At 38.7% G+C, this 19766-nt stretch overlaps 1 protein-coding gene across 2 annotated transcripts in view; it reads right to left on the reverse strand.

Moving 5' to 3' along the window:
• Nucleotides 1-19766, reverse strand: part of LOC133216989 (contactin-3-like) — a 104683-nt gene that overhangs the window by 47850 nt on the left and 37067 nt on the right. For both annotated transcript variants that reach the window (XM_061362114.1, XM_061362115.1), the window contains exon 3: nucleotides 1565-1660. In XM_061362114.1, the coding sequence (XP_061218098.1) occupies nucleotides 1565-1660 (96 nt within the window). The remainder of the gene's footprint in view (nucleotides 1-1564; nucleotides 1661-19766) is intronic.

Genomic DNA, 19766 nt, shown 5'->3' on the forward strand with positions numbered 1-19766 from the left:
TCAAAGAAAAAAGGGTCTGGAAAGGACTGAACAGTCCTCAGGCCAGGTCAGCTGTTCCTAAACCATTCCTGCTATTCATTAACAAACTAGCTTTGCTTAATGGATAGATATTTTATCTAAGGCTTACCAACCTGCATTCTACCACACCACATCTAAAGGTACTCTACGTTTGATGTCACTGCTGTAGGTTTATTTTAGTAAAGAAAAAAGAGGAAGGAATTTTTCCACTTGGCCTCATGTCTCCTGAAAACTTTACTGGTTAATCCTCCATTCCTCAGACGAATCCAAGTACCTTCAGTAATTCTGGTACCAATGCTCAATTCCACTGATAACTCAGGGAGCCCTCAGCTCTCTCCTTTTTTTGCACAAATAACACAGTGTGGGGGTGTCAATCATACCCCATCTGCTGACTGCAAAATAAATTCTCACCTCTTCCACATGTTGATTTAAACCACTGTTCTTCGCAATGTGAGCATGTTTTATATCACCTCCTGTTCAACACTTCAAACTTGAACATTGCCAGAGTCAGGCAAAGCTGTAGTCAGTTTGGCAGTCACCTCTGGGTGTATACCCATGCAAGAGATGTGAGTATACGAAAGGCTGGGGTAATATGGACTTTAGACTGCACAGAGAAGCAAAATTCAATCATTCTGATTCTTATAGATAGCTGGGAGAATGACCCATTTTCTCAGCAACTGAAAAGACAAAGCTGTTGCAAGGCTATAAAGATGATTTAAGAGTACGTATCAGTTTAGAGAAAGAAAAATTCTGCAAGCTCAGACAGTTGTAAAATTGCCACTTTATAGCTGTGTCTGCTTGGACTCCACCAAATTTAAGAGGCCACAATACCTGTATTATTCTATTCAATGTTTAGCTTATATTACCTTGTCTTTGCAATCAAATCTAATGTCTTAACATCACAGCCCTTCAATAATGAGACTCCACATCAATTAAAAACAAATAAACCTAGTTCCTTTCAAATATTGCTTGAGGTTCAATAGCAATTAGTCAAAGACTAGAGATGCAGAATTAATGATAAAGTGTACGGGCAATTTCTGGTCCAGCAAGTATCCATACAGGCCGTTTTGCCCCCCCCCTCAAGACAGCAGTGTTTTAAATTATGCCAGCATAATTACATTACACTAAGAAATGTTTTGATTGCAAGAACACAGGCAGATAGTGGCATAAGTAAAGACAAGAAGCTACTCTTTGCAATTGTCTAGAGGTAGAAAAAACTAGATTCATCGAGGCTTGGTAACTGTGACTGGGCAGAATTTAATTCCAGAAAAAAACTCAATTAATTACTAGAAATATCATAAAAATCAGACATGTTAAGTGCACAAGAATTACTAGGAACTAGAAAGGCATATCAAGATATAAGTAAATCCTCTTTAAGTACGTCCCTCCCCCTCTTTTGGTTTTATTTTTCTTCTCTTCATTTACTTCACAAACCAGATTTCATTTTTGTTCTCTCTGAAAGATCTCCCTTCTGCATTTCCAGCGAGATCTTCCACTTTACAGTCAATCTGGTCTGGTTGAAGCACAAAGCCTGGAAGGTCCTTACCTCCCGCCCGGGGGGGTGGTCCGCAGAGCAGCACGACTCCCTGCCCCTCTCGAACTGACACGGCGCTTCTCATTTTCGTCCTGGAGCTTTCAAGATCTGTTTTTGAAAGAAAGGTGAAGTGGATATAAGGAAACAGAAAAGACTTCAATATACAGGAGCTTCAAGTTCTCAAATCCCAGAATCACATCTCTTCATATACCACTAACTTCAGCAATTTCAGCGGACGGGTTGCAAAAGAAATCACTGATCAACACAAGGGAGGATGCCAGAATTAGGACCGAAGTCAACTAATTTATAAGAACATGATTGAACAGATAGTATGTAGAATTTTGCTCTTAGACTAGGCTTATGCTACTCTAATTTTAATAATGAAAAAGGAGTCATAAGTATAACTTAATAATAGGTCCATAAGCCACTGTTTCTTCCAAAATGAAGGCTCTGATGAAAATAGCATCATGCGCCTACTGAGCTCCTGTAGCCAACTGTAAAAAAACACTAATACCACTGCTATTCAGGAACCAGATATCTGTCTTTTAAAACAGTATGCCCTCGACCATCTCCCTGCAGCCTAATCCCCATAACATTGCTAAACTCGGTAAAGGCATGGACTTTGCACATCAGTGTACTAAGCAGTGCTCTGCTCTGTCTGTCTCTAGGTCTTCTGTGATCACTTTAAGCTGTATAAGAAGGGAAACAAATGCTACCGTGTGTAAACAGGCAAATATTTTATCACAAATCTATACTAACTTTCCCTTTAACTGGTGACTCAAGGTCCAAGTATGGCCTCGTTATAGCCCTGAATTAAGCTAGATGTGACATGCAATACGGAGATCAAGATTCTACACTTTTTCCATGAATAAACCACTTTTTATAATAAAACCAAGGAGAAGAAAATTGAAAAAAATGCCTGTTTATAACCTTTTAAAGAACACTAACACATAGCTTTAAAATAAGGCTGTCTTTATAGCCAAGTGTAAGAGAAGTAGTGAATTGACCAACAGTAGCTATTTCCCAAAATACAGTATCTTTTAATATTGAAAACCAACAGCTGTTGCAGTCAGAAAATTGAACAAGAGCAACTAGAATTTCAATGCTTCATTAAAAAAAAATACATTTAATGTTGTAATAAGATATTGCTGTATTAGTCTTTGTTACTGCACATAAAGCTCATAAGAGGGTTTCTTAAAAAGGCTGTTTTCAGCTTTCCAACTAAATTTCTTTGCAGGTAGGTATCAAGGGCCTACCTTTTCATGCACAGAATAAATTGTGAACCTTCTGCTGGACGTGTTGTGGAGGTCACATACAACCACAGCCAAACTGATTTCACCAGATCAAAATAGCATGCCCTGCAATTTGTTTCAGGCCCTTAAGCATCTTTTTCTCTGCCTTCCGTAACAATACAGATTGATTACCCACCCCAACACAATTCCCCTGAGTCAGGAAAGGAAGAACCAAGAGCTGACGGTGTCCCGGAGGACACACACTGTTCCATATTAGGATGAAAACAGCTATGCAGTTTGGACTTTAAAATTTACAAAAAGAAAAAAAAAATCCATTTTACATACACACTGACTTGCACCCAAATTTTGTCCCCTCACCTCACAACCACTGTGAGCCATAAATCTTGCATAATACACATAACCTCTGTAATTAAAATGGAGTTATTCATATCATTGCTTTCTAACCACAAATGTTCTTTTACTGCAAATATAGACCTTCAGAAACTCTGATATCTTTGTGCTGCCCGACACACTGCATGAGCAGGATGGGATTGGGCTGGGAGCACCTGCGGAGGGGATGTGACCTGAGAACATGCCAAGGCATTCAGAAAGGCATATCCTTATCATTCCGCAGGTACTCGGTGGGACCAACCACAGCTCTGCACTTTGATCAGTTGCAATGTTGTACTGCAGAAGTTATTAATCACTGATTGCAGATGAAGACTGCTGTCACAGGGGAATAGGTTTTTGGGAAACAAGAAGCAATGCAAAATCCATCAGAAAATGAAGAATATGAGCTATGCTACAATGAAAGAGTAATTTTTCACTAATTAGCAGGAAGCTCTCCATCCTACCTTCTAGAGTGGTGCAAGTACCAGACTAATCATGCAGCTGCAGAAATATCATCACTTAATTCATTTATATACTTGTATACTCTCTTGACATATTATCTGGCACCACTCTGAAAATAACAATCACCATGCAAAATAATAATAGAGTTAATTCTCTACTAGCACTACACAACAAAGTCCAAATCTCTGACCTTGGAAAGTACTTGCTGCTTACATGCAAGATTCTAGTCTGATTTTCAGGCATCTTTGTAGCATACTCAAGTATTAAAGGTCAAAGCCAGTCATGTCCGGTAGAATAGCAGAAGAGATTATTTGGTTCTGTTTTTTTTTTTTTTTTCTTGTATTTTTTTTACTAATAAAGCCAGTGTTCTAACTGCAATAACACTAGGGAGTAGTGCTGTATCTTCTTCTAACAAAACTTGGTATTACATGAAATCATTGGGAAGGAACATTAAGTTCTCAGGAAACTGACAGGGTAAATAAAATGTCACAAAAGGTAGGCAAACAATGGAAATGACTGTTTACTTTTCAGAGATGGATTTATATCTCTGAAATCAAGATGCTCTTGCTCTGCTGAAATGTCTTAATAGGTAAAATAAAACTGGAAATAAAGGATGAGGATAAGAACAGAATAGAAGATAGTTTTGAGAAGTGATGAGTGACAACAGGACTTGTTTTCCAGCACCCCAAGGGGTAACAATATCCCACTGGTTTGTTTGAAAGAAAAGGGCAAACCCATATATATATATATATGTGTGTGTGTGTGTGTACATATATACATACACACACACGGATTGCCTTATCAGATGTTTAAAATTTCATCTACTTTCTCAAAGTGGTCAGCTAAATAAAGCTTTTTCATTGGTTTCTCTTGCCTACTTTTTTTTTTTTTTTTTTACTTCTTGCTTGCAAATTTCACCTCAAACACTGCCATTCTGGTAGGAAATGAGCAACTTTATAACTACTTTACCTGGCAAAGTCTCTAATCGTAACACTGACATTATTTTGCTAAGAATGTTACAAATACTTGACACTACACAAGGAGGAAAAGAACAAAAATCATCCAACTTAAAACCAGTCCAGAACTGTGTAATTTGTAAATTAAGTGGTTTTATCGCCTGGTTATAGTTTGCCATATAGAAGAAAGTTTAGAATTAGCAACTTAGACCTTCCTGACTCTTGAAAAAGCATTTTCTTCTCCCTTCCCCTGCATATTTGCCTCATTTCTTTAGCACCAAGTACATAAAGTTACATCCACTGAAATACACATGCCACTGCAGTAAAATGGGAGCAAGAAAATGTAACTCAGCTTTATTAAAGTCTTTCATTTTGGCCAAGAAGGAGAACAATAAACATGTTCTTGCAAACCAGCAGATATGAAAACCACATATTCCATTAGGTTCTCCCCTTCCACTTCGTAAGTTAAGTCTTAAGCACAATGCTAAGAACCATTTTGAAATACAGAGTAACAGTAACATTAGCATCGTACCCTGTAATACCCATTTTATGTATTTGGAACAGAAGCATTTAAAAGTTCATGTGATATTCATGACAATTAAGAGATACAGGTTTGTGAACTTCAGAGGGAAAAAGAATACATTATACAGAGCATCTGTACAAGGTAAAACAGACCTTGTTCTTGTCTGACATCAACATGTGAGAAAGAATTAAAAACAACTTCTCTTCATCTGCAGAACACACGCCTGCTGACTGCAATCACTGCAGTTCACTGCAAGTACCTTGAGAACATTTCCGCCTTCTGTAATCTTGCATAATCAAGGAAGGTAAGCAAATGGATCACACAAGATCAGATCAAATGTTAGGCCTATGCTTTGAAAAGACACAGAATACCCTGTTATGAAAAAATCAGAGAAGTTCTGATTGCAAAGCTGCTCCAGATGCATGACTCGCAGCTTGTGGCAGCACTGAATTGTATCAAATTTCCCAAGTAATCTGTGAGATGTTCTACCCCTCGTTACACACATCTCTACATAGGGTCTTCAAAGGATTAGTAGAAGCTACTAAAAATACACCAATTATTTGGTTGTTGTTCAAGTACTGCATGATACATTCACTCCCTAGAGAGAAAGAGGACTTGGTAGGTTTCCAACTCCAAGTCCAGTGACATTCAAGTACCTCACTACACTTACATCAATGGATATGTATTGTCAACATACATTTACTAGCAATCTGACCATGTATTGATAATTGCAGAACAAGGGTTCATGCTCTACAAATATAATCGTCCCAAGAGCCACTAAAATATTTATTTCATTACTTCATTAGACTCATTATTATTAAAAGCAGCCAAACTTGTTAAACATACTTTATGTATAATTCCGCACTGGTAGGATGTTCAAGTACCTAAATGAGTCAGACAACCAATTCTTAACTGTTTTCCTGAGTAGGCAATTCTGATGTAGGGACTTGGTTTGATGTCAGCACATAATGAGGTACTAATTCACAACCCGCTCACCCTGGTAAAAGTCACATTATTAAAAAGAAATTAAATACCAGTCTCTCAGCTCTTAAGAAAACATAACAGCCTCAGTGTGCTGTAACAGCTACCTTGGTAATGACAACTTCTGGAGAAAACAGAGTAAGACAAATTTGTTTCTTCACCACCACCTAAATTGCATATATGCATAAGAAACCTTCTTCCCCCCCGTTCTACCTCCCCAAATTAGCTATACAGAAGCAATTCCATGGCTATTTATTTTTATACTACTTCAGACAAACACCAGAAACTGAATGTATACTTGGCATAATTATAAGTTTCCCAAAAATACATGTATCCCCTTAACAGAATAGTTGGAATATGTGGCCTGTTAACCCCAACACACTGCCTGCAGACACAGAGAACTTGGAGAAAGCACAGAGCTCACATGAAGCAAGTGAGACTTTCTGCTGCTTTCCCTGAGCTTCAAATCAAGCCCAGGGGAATCATGCTGGGGTGGGAGGGAGGGATAAGACCAAAATTACCTCTGTAAGCATCAATTGCTGGAGGTAGAGAGGAGAAAAATATTAACAGCGCAAAAGTGAACATTACTTAAAGCACGCAAGGAATGAGGGTGATTTGTCACTCGAGAAGAGATTCACTGGCTACTGCAGAACCATCTCCACGGTTTCATTTTTGTCAGGTTGGTGTTGCAGTGAGATCATATCATTTCACAGCAACCTCTACAAAATCTCTTAATGCTGTGACACACTGCTGAACTCCATTTTATGGTATGACATTTATCTGTATGAAGGCAACAGTACAGCAGGTTACACACACACAGTGCAGTGTATTTTTAAAACCCCATTGTGGAAAGGGGAACATACTTCTGCAGCCCACAGCCAGCAGTTCTACCCTGTGCCTACAGCCAAGGATGTCAGAGGCATTCTAAGCCCCAAAAGCTCCAGGACAGGACAAGCAGAAAGAACCTCCCACCCTCAAGGCATGTTTTATTCACAACCCACTACTTAGACAACCAAGTTTTTAGTTTGAAATACTGCTCCTGTCTCTGCTCACATGACACTAACCTCATTCAGCAAAGCCCATCCAAGACTGTGTTCTCACATCCATAGAAATATCGTCAATAAAATGCAATAAATTTCCACATAGAGAATGCAGGTGAAGGAATAGACCCTGCAGGTTTCTATTGCATGAAAAGCAGAAACCTAGCAAGTGAATCACTCCGGGCTTAAGGGTCTGCCGGAGCCCTTTACAGGGAGCAGCACCAGGAACTTGCAGCACTTTTAAAATCTTCCCCTCCCCTTAAATCACTTGGGATGCAGCAAGAAAAGAAAACCAGGAAAGAAATAAACAGCCTTATACCAATTAAACAGGAATCGTTTGAAAGTCACACAACAAAGCCTGTGTTGTATAAAAACAAATAGGAAAAGCTAACAAGAAACTGGCACAGATGTATCAGAGTGCTTCTGTGGGCTGCGTGGAACTGAAGGAACAGACCAGACAGCAGAGAAAAAAAAAGCAGTAAAGGAACATGAATAGCATGAAAGTTGAGTCAACATCTGATGAGCAGGGAATTCTCTTTTTAAACCTGCTTTGCACTGGCAAAAATGACCTGAACAGGAAAAAAATGAGTGCTACATGGGAAATGCATGTTTTGAAAGAAAAACATTCTCCAGTAGGTATTTCCAAAAATATGCCTTCCATGAATTCATACTATCTGGGAATTGCCACTTAACTCCCGGCAAACACAGCATTGAACAAAGCAATTTGAGAAATATCTCAAGAGGGAAAGATGTTTGCTCAAGGAAATCATACCACAGCCAAGTTCCCAAATGCAACACAGATTCCTTCCCCCCTAACACTTACCTAAAACAAACCCTAAGAATACCCTGGCAGGCTACAAAGCACCTCCATTAGTAACCACAAAGCAGGTTCACTGCTGAAGAACACCAGGTTATTCACATTTTAATAGGTAAACTGATGGCTAAATGCTTTGCCAGGTTTAGGTCTAATTACCTAAAGGTTTGTTTAGTTATTAAGTGGCAGTACTTCCAAGAAGACTTCTCTCTATAAATAAATAAATCAATGAAATCCATCCTGTAACAGTTCAGTTTTGAAGTACTGGGAACATGCTGACAACAACACAACTTTTTTGTCCTGCTGTTTACTTCACTACTTTACCTTTCCAACGACAGCCACCTTCCTTAAAGAAATGGATGGATTCTCACACAGGTATTACAGACTATTGCTGGGTTGTCACCAGAAAGTATTGCCAGAATATGGGTAACCAAAATCTGTCATTTTCCCCATCTCACTTTGTATGAAGCACCTGGCAAAATGCCCCACTGCTTTGATTAGGGCCATGTGGACTATAACAGATGTAATGATGACAAATAACAGATACAGCAGATGACTAAGTGTCCTATCAACAGATGTCTTACCACAGCTGCTACTTCACACCTAAAAATACACTAGCTTGTTAGTCAGCATAAAACCCCAATATGCACAGACCTTCACAATGTTTATAATTCCCATCAAAACGTGTCCTACCTACATTAAGCAAAATAATATGAAATGCACAAGTTTATATACAGCTACAGACATGAGTGCCCTTACCTCTAACACAGCTAATTAAAAACACAATCCCTGGAGGAAACTATACCACCTTTACGCAGCTGCTCCAGCTCTCCACAGTGAAATTCCAGTTTTCACAGCTTGGAAGTGGACCACCTCTTTGAGGACCAGCTTCTCCAAAGCTTTCAGCCACCAGGCATGTCCAGTACTAGAGTCATTTGCCTAGATGACAGCAAACCTTAACCCATGACCTGCCCTGCTAAATTCACCTGTGCCATTTTCTTTGCCAGAACCTGCTGGATTTAATTTCTAGCTCCAGCTATTTTTAACTTGGCAACTTGGGAATCCTGGAAAGCTAACACCAACAGATCTGGTTTTATGTTAATAGGTGTCCAGTATACTGTTTCTCATGCTAAAGTCAGGGGGTTTCCTCAGGTACATTGCACCCCTTTAGTTTAATACAAGGGATCTTAGAGAAGAAATACAAGGGATCTTAGAGAAGACAACTAGATCTATGTTAGTAATTTCAATAACCTCCTTGAAGTAAGCCATGGAGAGGATAGGGCGCAAGGACAGAAATTAATACTGTATCAAGAATGATATTTACAGAGGAACTCTGAGCAAATTAAAACTTTTAACTTTATTATCCGAGTTCCTGGTAGATGAAAAATGCAGAGGCAAAGTAATACATTTTCATGGGAGCACATTTGCCTGGTTCACATACAGGAAGAACAGCTATTTTACTGTATTAACTGTTCGCATTACAATTTTACGAAAGAGGTAAGTGAATTTTCACATTTGACAAATAAAATAATTCAGACTTAGTATCCTGAATATAGCATATAATACTGACATTAATTGCTTCTGTGATGTTCAAATCTCATATTTCTGCACAGCAATATAATACACTCTTCCTTGAGTGCTTCACTACAACTGCAGCAGTATGTAACAAAGACATTGCCACAGCATAAAACAGATCCTGGAAAATTGCTGCAAACATTTATGACTATAAATCTCTTGGGTTACCAGCTAGGATTAGACTACATTAACAGGCTTGGGAGGACAGGATAGATAAGAAAAATGATCTATTTCTTATCCAGGCTCCGCACAGCCACACTAAAGTTGTAGCTTAATGGATGTTCAGGAGCACATCAAAGCAAACCAGAATATATTTTGTTCATTTCCTTTACAGTAGCCAGAAGTGGCTACAGCAGATGGTCTGAAGTTGCTTTCCTTACAGACTCCAGGGGACAGAGATGTAGTGAAATGCATTTCTTACCACAATGTCATTTGCAGCTGACAAGCAAAACTGGTATTTTCTGCTGCAGATAAGGCAGGAAAAAATTAAACAAACCCCACACCATTGTGATGCTGACAGCAGAGATGTTTAAAACAATAAAAATTTGCTAGGTTCACATACAAATGCAAAAATGAAAGATAAAATTCCCTTCAGGAAACAGGACACTGTGCAGCCCAAGTGGCAGAATAATTTCTTGAATGCTGAAGATGAAAGCCAAATGACTAAGCTTTCAATGAAGCCACATCTCCACCTCGTGCACCAGAGCAAGCTTTTAAAAAACCTAATGAAAAGCCAAAAACCACTGCATAATCTAATTCGGTATTCTTGTGCAAACATATTGCTCTATAGTCACTAATAAATTTAAAAGAACATAGCGAGGTTTCAAACTCAATTATTTACCACTAGAAAATGCCAGAATTAAGGTTGTCTCAGTTCATAAATATCAGCCAAAAAACCCCTATCCAAATACCCCCAAGTGTTAAGATTTCAGCGCTGATGGCTTAGAGGGGAACATGGGTTGGTCCCTCTTGGCTGGGGACATGCTGCAGCTGGGAAAGGCACTGGGGGGCATTTGCCCTGCCATTAGGAGAGAAGCCACCAGGAATATTTCAACACAGGTCTCTATGAAGCAGCCACCCAGAACCCTGACTCCACCTGGTCCAGGGAGCTCCAGTCCCAGTGCCATGGTTTCTCATAGGGTCTGGGATGCTTTCACTTGAGATGTGAGGAATGGCAGAAACATGTAGGAACCACAACACCTCCATCCTCTCCCCTCTCCCCAATAGCTTCCCTTCAATCCCTGCTCCCCAGCCATTCCAGTCTCCTCAACTCCTAGAAAACTTAGGCTCAGCACATTCCTCAATTTTTCTTAAAATCCTTTTATGCCCAGTCTTGTAAAGCTCACTCCACCCATCCCTCATTTGTGATCATGATATTAATTACAATCAACTAAACTCTTCTATCTCCTTTTACTTTTCATACAGATGGATTTCATGGGTATCTGAACACAAGACAGACCTTCTGATCTCAGTAGCAATGCCAGATTCCATTAGGTGAATGTTACAGAGAAATAGCAACAATTTGTTGCAAGGGGAGCAATCCAGAGTTTGGACAGACCCCCATGATAAGACTTCAAATGGAGCGGAAGGCCTAGAAAGGGATTTTCTTACCTGTATATAAGGTACGGAGGGAAAAAGATGCTGCAGTGAAGCTGGAAAGCTTCAGGAAGCTGAATCTGATGAACGTGTTTCTTAAATAACAAATACTAAAAGTCAATTCAATCAAAATAGCCTAAAGGCCATCTGGTCTCATTTCGGAGCTGCTCAGAACAGGGAGTTGATGATTTGTACTAGAGTTTCCTGCTATTACAGCAGCCAGTTTCTTGTCTTATCTGGAAACCTCTGCTTTCCTCAAGAGCTGATGAGTATATTTAATTAGTTTTCAAGTCTGGATATTCAGCGGAAGGTGTCAAACTATTCTGCATATATGGCAAGCTGCAGCAGGCAGAGTGCATGGCAGCTCCTGCTAAAGACCGGCTACGTGCTCCTGGTAGGATGCTTAAAGGAACAATGAGCAGCTGCAACTAGCAGTTGCTCCAACACGCACAGCAAGACTCACTGCAGCATCCCTACTTACAGATGCTGAAATATGATTTCACTATAAACAAATTGCTTACTCTTGTACCTTCCCATCAACAGACTCGCAGCAGTCAATAAAGGAAATCATTTAGAGTGAAGGCGCCCTGGAGGAGTAAACACCATCAGGACCTGCATGCCACTGCTGGCTTTGCAGAGGCCATCAGCAGCACGCTGCCTTCTGCCTACTGCATTTTCATAGGGGTTTCTCTTGGTATCATTTCTTAGGTAAGACAAACCCAAAGGCTGGAGCCAGATAAACTCAAGTTAGTATTAAAAATCCAGACAGTTCAAAAGAAGCTGTAAGTTAGTACGTACTGGATAAGGGCTTCATACAAGGGTTACGGAGTAAACTTGTACTGCAACATGCAGGAGGTCAAAACAGATAATCTAATAGTTTCTTCTGATCTTTTACCTCACAAAGACATGAATACCTATAGCATAGCTTATTTTCTCAAACCTGAAGTACTGTAAGCACTACCTTTTATCCTAGTGAAGAACCACTCTTACCCAGCTACACAAACACACCCTTCAGACTAACCTGAACTATAGATAAAGTGCAATTAAGACAAAATTTCATTAGCTCTGTCACACATTTACTTTGGCCCCTCATATCCTTTGTAAAATCAGAATGGCCTTTTCAGTACATATGCCAGGTATAAAACCTCTCTTCCAATATTAATCATTTCAACCCTTTTCCATTAAAGGAAAAAAAAGGCAGCAAGCAAACAAATCAACCAACCCAATGCAGTATAATCCCCATGCAGACAAATAATCTCATGCCTTGGTTTATAAAAGCAAAGAAAACAATTGTTATGCAATTAAGCAGAGGGTGAATCTATGATAAAATCACATTCGATCTTGCTCAGACTGAACTGGTATCTGATACTGTGTTGTCTGAAGTTAGAACTGGAGACCCTTGCAAGCCTGACTGGGAATAAATTAAATTCATTACATAAAGCAATGATCTGTGGTAAGAACTCACTCTAACGATCACTTGGACACCTTGTATAGTGACAAATCAATGCAATTCAGGGTGTGTGGCAGACACGTACCGCAGTACGGCTAAGCATCTGGCTTTCAGCTGAAAACAGTTGGGATGCATAGCAGCCTTTTTCCAGCCTCCTAGACCAACATCATCTTCTCACAGACACCGGGATGCGAGAAATCGATTTTACCCTTGCCATAGTCAGTAAATACTGGATTCTGGAAGTATGTTTAGGTCCCAGTTTAGACATAAAGCTCAAAATTGAAATCTCTAGACAATTTTTTCAGTAAAAGAGGATTTATTATCAGGCAAACAGGGTTTTAAAGAAGCTAGATAGTAATTCCATTAAAACCCCATTGGAAAAGCTAAGAGAAAGTACAAAATGGGTAAGACAGCAATGGCTTAAACAGAAGCTACAGTTACTTTTAAATTGAAGTGAAAAACAGTTATACAGAAAGGGTAAATAACAGCATAGCATATATTATTAAAAGCTGAAGTTATGAAATCCTAAGGAGAAAAATGCTAGATTCTGCTAACCAAAAAAATTGAATGTTCAAAAAAAAATTCTTCTGAAAACAATATAAATAGAACGAGAAAGAAATCAGAGGTTCAAAAATAGCTGCACTTAAAGGAGTGTGAGTAATTGATAAGGAAATGCAAAACACAGCAGCTAGTATCAAATCAATAATCATTAAAAGCATCGTACCTCTTTGGTACTTGGGGAACCAGCGAGGAAGCCTACTAGCAAATCACAAACCAGAGTTCAGAGAGCTGATGAGATGCTGTGGCAGTGTAGATCCAGTCTCTAAACCAAGAAACCCAGTAAAAATCACTGACCCATTTGATTGTTTAACTTCATTACTGGGTAAAATAGCAGCACATACAGAAGAAGCAATCAATATAAAAGCATGAGGAAAATACAAATAATTTGATGTTACGACCATAAGTTCATAAAGAGAAACTGCACTCACTGACATAACAGCTGCTGACTGACATGCCAGGCTTTGAATAGATGTCCCTAGACAGCCCATCATCTACAAGCTCTTTCTATCAGCTCTGCAAGATCACAAGGAAACCCACACTGCCTGCGAAGTGCTAATATAATGCAAATATTAATATAAAGTTGAGAGGATATGTGCCTGTGTTTGCTTTTTGAAATGGTACCACCTGTAAATGACAAATGTTTATGGACAAAACACTTGATTATACTGAAGTAAGTCTTCAGTTATTCTCATACACCATTAATATTTAAAAGTGGTTTAGCTGGTTTTCAGTAAAGAGATTTTCACTTGCTTATTTCCATGGTAAGTAATATTAGACAAATTTGCATAACCTTTTAGTAAAAAGCTACAAAAATAAAAGTGGAAACTAATGGGGGGAGGGAAAAAGAAACAAACAGATGAAGGCATTTGAAATTCAAGTGGTAAAGAGGGTTTCCACTTAACTATTGAGTGCATCCTTCCAGTTTACTCCATCCCCCTAAAGCTAGCGTAGACTATCCAGAGTACCTTCACCTTCACTCTTCTTGCAGCAAGAGAGTGAATAAAAGAAAATGTAGGGATCATTTGAGCACATTAACCTCCTTGGAAGAGGAGGGAACGGCACAAGTTCTTTAGAGAACTGCTTTCTGCCTGCTTCCACAGTAATGGCATTACACTTGAATGAAAGCAAAATTATGTAGAAGACTGTTAGTTTACTGAAGGGTCAAAGAGATGATAGCTGTGGCAGGCAGCAGTAAACCTTTAATACGTCATGATGTACCAATGTGCACATCCTTCAATGGATGAGTAAATGTGGCTGAACAAGGGATTACACCTGAGCAAGCAACTGCACAGATAAATACACTCAGCATCAAACCACTCAACAACAGAAACTGCAGGAGTGGGGAAAAACAACTGCCCAGAAACACCTATCTGTTCTGCTATGCTGTCTGTAAGAACAAGTACTGACTCACGTACATAAGGAGAAAACCCCCAAAACACAGTGGGACCTCAAATCGTGTTGTTGGTAACTAAGCAGAATCATTAAGTGACAGATGCCCTGTGTACAGATTGACCTCCAGCCTAAGCCAAGTTGCTCCACATAGGGTGATGTAAACCTCAAAAGTGTATCATGAACTACAATTTAATAAGCAGCCATGGGCTGAAAAAATACAGTTTCATAAAAAAAAAATAAGACAGAAGATCTCTCAGTGCACAGGGCTGAGAGGTAATAACAGGAAAATAAAGAACAGGTACTGCACCTCTTCTTGCAAGCAACGAGAATTTCCTTGGTTATTAAATGAGACTCCTCACAATTCACAGCCTGTGCTCTCTGTCACCGCTTGCTGCCACGTTCTACTAGAACACTTACATAAATATATTATCAATACAAAGATAGACAGCAGCAATGCAGTCTAATAGGAGTTCCACTAGTTCCACTGCTTTGGTATTAAGATACCTGCTTTGCTTAACAAGTAGCTATTTCAACAGTAAACATCAGGAGCAAGGTAGGCAGCTGGGAGCAAACTGGAGCTCTGAGAGTATATTTAAAGTAACAAGATACACAGTAAAGACATTTAAATAGCTATTCTCAATCCCTCCTAAGTCTGACATTTATTGTATTGCAGCCATAGATTACTTACACTCAAAGTTTGCTATATATTTATATATTCATCGAGTGCTAGTGTTATTCGTTACATCACAAGACAACTGCTCCTGTTATACATCTTTTATCAATGCTATTCTTTCTATATCAGACCTTGCTGCTATAATATGCATTCAGAATTACTATTTTAAATACTTATTCAGTTTGAGGAGGCCTCAAATCCAACAGTTTTAACCATGAAGAGTGAAATATGACACAGACAACACAGATGTGTTTATGTTAACTGAAAATGTTTTTTATGTTGGATTTTCTAAGTTGTAAAGCTACAGTGGAAAGATCAAAGCATCAAATTCCTACCAAACATTCCTATCAACATGAATGGGCTTTAGATCAGGCCCTCAATGGAGTGTTAACATAATATACATGCGTTTAAGCATTATCTTAGTGTTACGTGTAGAATGCTAAATGGGCTAATAAGACCCCATTAGGCCAATTATGACAAATAAAATAAGGCCTGAATTAAAAGAAAAACATTTTTGTTTAGAACTTTACTGGGCATGGAGGCATGCAAGAAATGCCAAAATTATTAGTTACTTATAGAAATTTTAAGCACTTCAAAAGGCTCCTGTTAAAAAATATTTCAGAATTCAGGCATAAAGTCTAAATATCTAAAACTAGAATGGACCATATTGGTTTAATCTTTATGTATACTGTGTGACTGAAAAAAGCTTTTAGGTTTTAGAAGTATTTTTCTCTGAAGAAAATCTAAGCAGAATTATTAAGTCACAAATAATTATTGCTAAACTGCAGATACTTTTAGAGAAATTAACAAGATGGATTAAAGGATGAAACATGAATGGAGTAATAAACAGCCCATTCCTCACCCACTGACAATAACACAGTTTTGAATGCATGCAGGAAGTTTGGTAGCAAAGCGCCTCTCAGCAGGACTCTGGCAGTAATTAATAAAAGGTGATGGACAAGCAAAATCAGGCAAATATCAAGCTGCATGCAAAACTGGAGCTCCAGAAGACCCTTCTTTCTTTGTGTCAGTACTAATGCTAATGCAGCTGGACTGCATCTCTGGTTCACAGCTAGCTGTCACTGCTAGAATTGAGGTAGCAGAGAGTTAAAAGTATTTCCATTACATTATAGAAGATTTTGATTCAGATCAATTTACATAACTATCTTCTATTGCACTTCAGTTCAGACACTTATACTAAGCAAGTCCAATCAAGTGAAATATGTAATATGAGAAAGAAATGTACATAGATGAAACAGCTGCTTTTTTTTCAACCTCACTGACTGTCTTACAATGGCAAGTAGATGCATCTAACAGAGGATGTGAAGACTTTTGTACACACTGGTTTTACACTCTCACCTGGTGTGATAAGGAGGATTCAAAGACCTGTCCCAGGCCATATATTCCCAGCTATGAAGCTTTGGGCCACCAGTTATGGACCAATAGGCAGAAGGGGTGGACATAAAGCTGGGTTCAACACAACACCCACCTCTGCTTGCACCCAAATGTCTTCCATGTTACACGAAGAGCAAAATCACAGCATGTTAAGACTTTTCTTCACTGAAAGTGGCAGTTTTCCTTTGTTACATAAGCCATAAACTTGCAGGCCATTAAACTGTATTTTTGGCTGGGCTTGTAGGTTGGCCTTTGACTTCCTGAAAGAATTTTGCCCAGACAGCCTACTAAAACTGAGTAAGTTTTAGTCTTCATGAAAAACTACTGAAAAATGATGTAATAAAAATCTGAGTTAAAAAGATTTGTACAGAGAGACCTCTCTCTCCAAAACATTTTCCCTTATTTCCTGTGCCAGAAAGTCTCTGCTCCCTCCTCACCACACACTCCCCTCCTTCACAAGCTATTCATGCACAAGCTTTGAAAGATAGTAAGAGAGAAGCAGATTTACATCAAAAATGAAAAAATGAAATAAAAAAATAAAGAGAGAGAGAGATAAGGTTGCTATGGGAATAAGACAAAAACTGTTACTTAATCCAACATAAAAGGATGAGACCTGGAGCAAACTCTAATGGAACTGAAACCGTCAAGCCAAACGGTGAGGTTATGCATCATCAGGTTTTTCTCCCTCATTTACTCTTTGCTTTTACATAATTTCTTCTCTGATACTGATTTGCAGAATACCATAATTCATGTTAAGATTCAAAAAACTTTACAAATCAGAAGTAGTAGTTTCCAGTATGTTGTCCACTACTGGCACTCACTCAAGCTTTAAAAAGCTGAAATATGCCCATGCCGCATCAATGCTATGGATGTAGATCCAGAATTTGGGATCAATCTTTTGATTTTATATATAAAATATACAATAAAAATAGATTTAAGCCATGTAATTTCCTTTTAGTGTATGGTCTGAAAGAAAATTTTATACAGGCTAGTAAGTAAATTCAGATATTTGCCCCCACAGCTGTAATCAGAGACAATTCTTATAAATTCTGAGGGCAGAAAGAGCTGTCACATTCTCCTGCATCCCCCTACCCCCCCCTCCAAAAAAAAAAAGTTCAAGGCACCATTTATGTCAGTAGTTTATCTCAAACCCCACTGTCTCTTATCAGAGGTTGCTGGATTCACTTTCCAGCTAGCACAGAACATTGCAGGAAGGAATGAATTTGTCTCATTTTTAAGCTGTTGATACAGGATGTTTCTTGGCATTTTGAAAAGCGTAGGGAAAATGTATTTCCTTCCATTACACATCCCCATAGCTGCCTTGACTCATTAAAGAACATACGATCTCCTTACACAGTGAAACTTAAAAATGAGAAATGTGATGAAAACTTCAAAGACCCAATTTATAAAGTCTCTACCGACGGATGATCTCTGACAACATAAAGACCAGAAAATAATCTCCAATGAACTAGCTAAAAAATGTCTCAAACATACAGCAGAGCTTTAAAAGATCAGTTTTCAGTTGCACTTCAGCTCTTCCAAGCTACGTGAAGGTCTCCTAAAAATGACCAAGGAGCAGATTTAAGATGCCACTGCGAGATTTATGTTGGGGTATATTCACATCACTGTGAATCAAATCCTATGCTTGGTACCAAGGCTGATAGTGTCATAATTTGCCCGTTATCTTCAATATAATAAAATTTGTCATTCTGGCATTCAGTTGTTTACCAACAGCAACACCTTTGTCTACCACCTCTGAAATATGGAAGAATCCTTACCTGTACCTAACACTGAACTACTTGGGGATTTTCTATACAGCTTTCAGAGTTATAAATAGTTGTGTAACGAACCAGGATACAATATACACTAATTATTCTGGACTATGCAAATTATGATGCTTTTAATTCACATTTAAAAGCATCGTGAAGTTCTCTTTGCACAATCACCACCAAAGGCAAATTGACACTACAATTTCTTTGCAGTCCTTTGCCTCTCGCTGCAGAGCACCCCAAAATGCAGTGAATTATTTTACAAAGTGCCTTATGTGTAAGGCAAGATTCACAGTGTGCTGGGGACAAGGTGGCATTTCAAGCCTCTCTAGTCTATAATGGTGGAGGAGTGGCACAGGAGTCATGAAGTGTTCCGCTTTCCTAAAATAAGCTCCTGACATAGCCCACTGCCTCTCCTAAACAAAAGTGATGCTAATCCACCAATTCCTCACACTTCATACTTCTTAACAAAATGTCACTTTAGAGACAGGAGCAAACCTTGATGCATATTTAGGCCACCACAATAAGTCTCAGTTTTGTGACTCTTCACACAGCCCCTTGTGACTGCACAAAAACTTAAGTGGCAATATGCTTATTCCTGGCAATCTGAATGGAAACAATCTACCTGGCACAAGGTTACACCATTACAATTGGAATACAGATCTCCTTAAAACCCACACCCCTTACATGAAGCTGTTCCAAGGTTTCACATTTTACACCACAGGGTAACATCCAGTAGGTTTCAGTGTAGCGAGGTCCTTACTTCATGTATCATGCATAAAGTTACCCCACACCTCCCCTAGGTCACTAACACTTTCTCTTCCCTTCAGCTGGATTCGAACACTGCAAATACTTGTAGTGGCTGGTTCAAATAAAGTGGTTTCTATGTTCAAATGTTCCTCCACAGAATTCTCAGTTCCTAAACATCTGACCCTTGCTTATACAAAAGTAAAGGATTGTCAAGCACAAACGTATTTACCTCTATCTGCTTTTCTTCCAAGAGAGCCAGCAGCACTTATCTAGAGAAAGGTTTACTTTCCAGCCAAAATACATGAAATACTTTTGCCTTTAAGACTCCTAAAAAGTCAACAAGAAAGTTGTAACTATTTTTTTTCCATCCACAACATTAAAAAAAAACAAAACAAACCAACAACCCATGCTACATTAGACAGCTATATTTTAATATTCTGTTTATAGTTATGGAAATTTGGCTCATTTTAGCATCAATAAGTTCTGATTCTGCTAATCAGACAAGAATATGAATGAGCTTTTATTTGCTTAGGTTTTTGAACATGTATAGTAACATGGTTGAGCTTCAGGTTTTGCTTTAAAACCTTGTGTTTTTTTACTGAAAAACGAGTGGAAATTGTGTTCTAATCCCTGGAATCTCATCACTGATATGTAC

Source organism: Neopsephotus bourkii, unplaced genomic scaffold (genome assembly GCF_033783945.1).
Source record: "Neopsephotus bourkii isolate Nb327-2 ecotype Australia unplaced genomic scaffold, CSIRO-AGI_Nbou_v1 NB_1080, whole genome shotgun sequence".
Lineage (NCBI taxonomy): Eukaryota > Metazoa > Chordata > Aves > Psittaciformes > Psittacidae > Neopsephotus > Neopsephotus bourkii.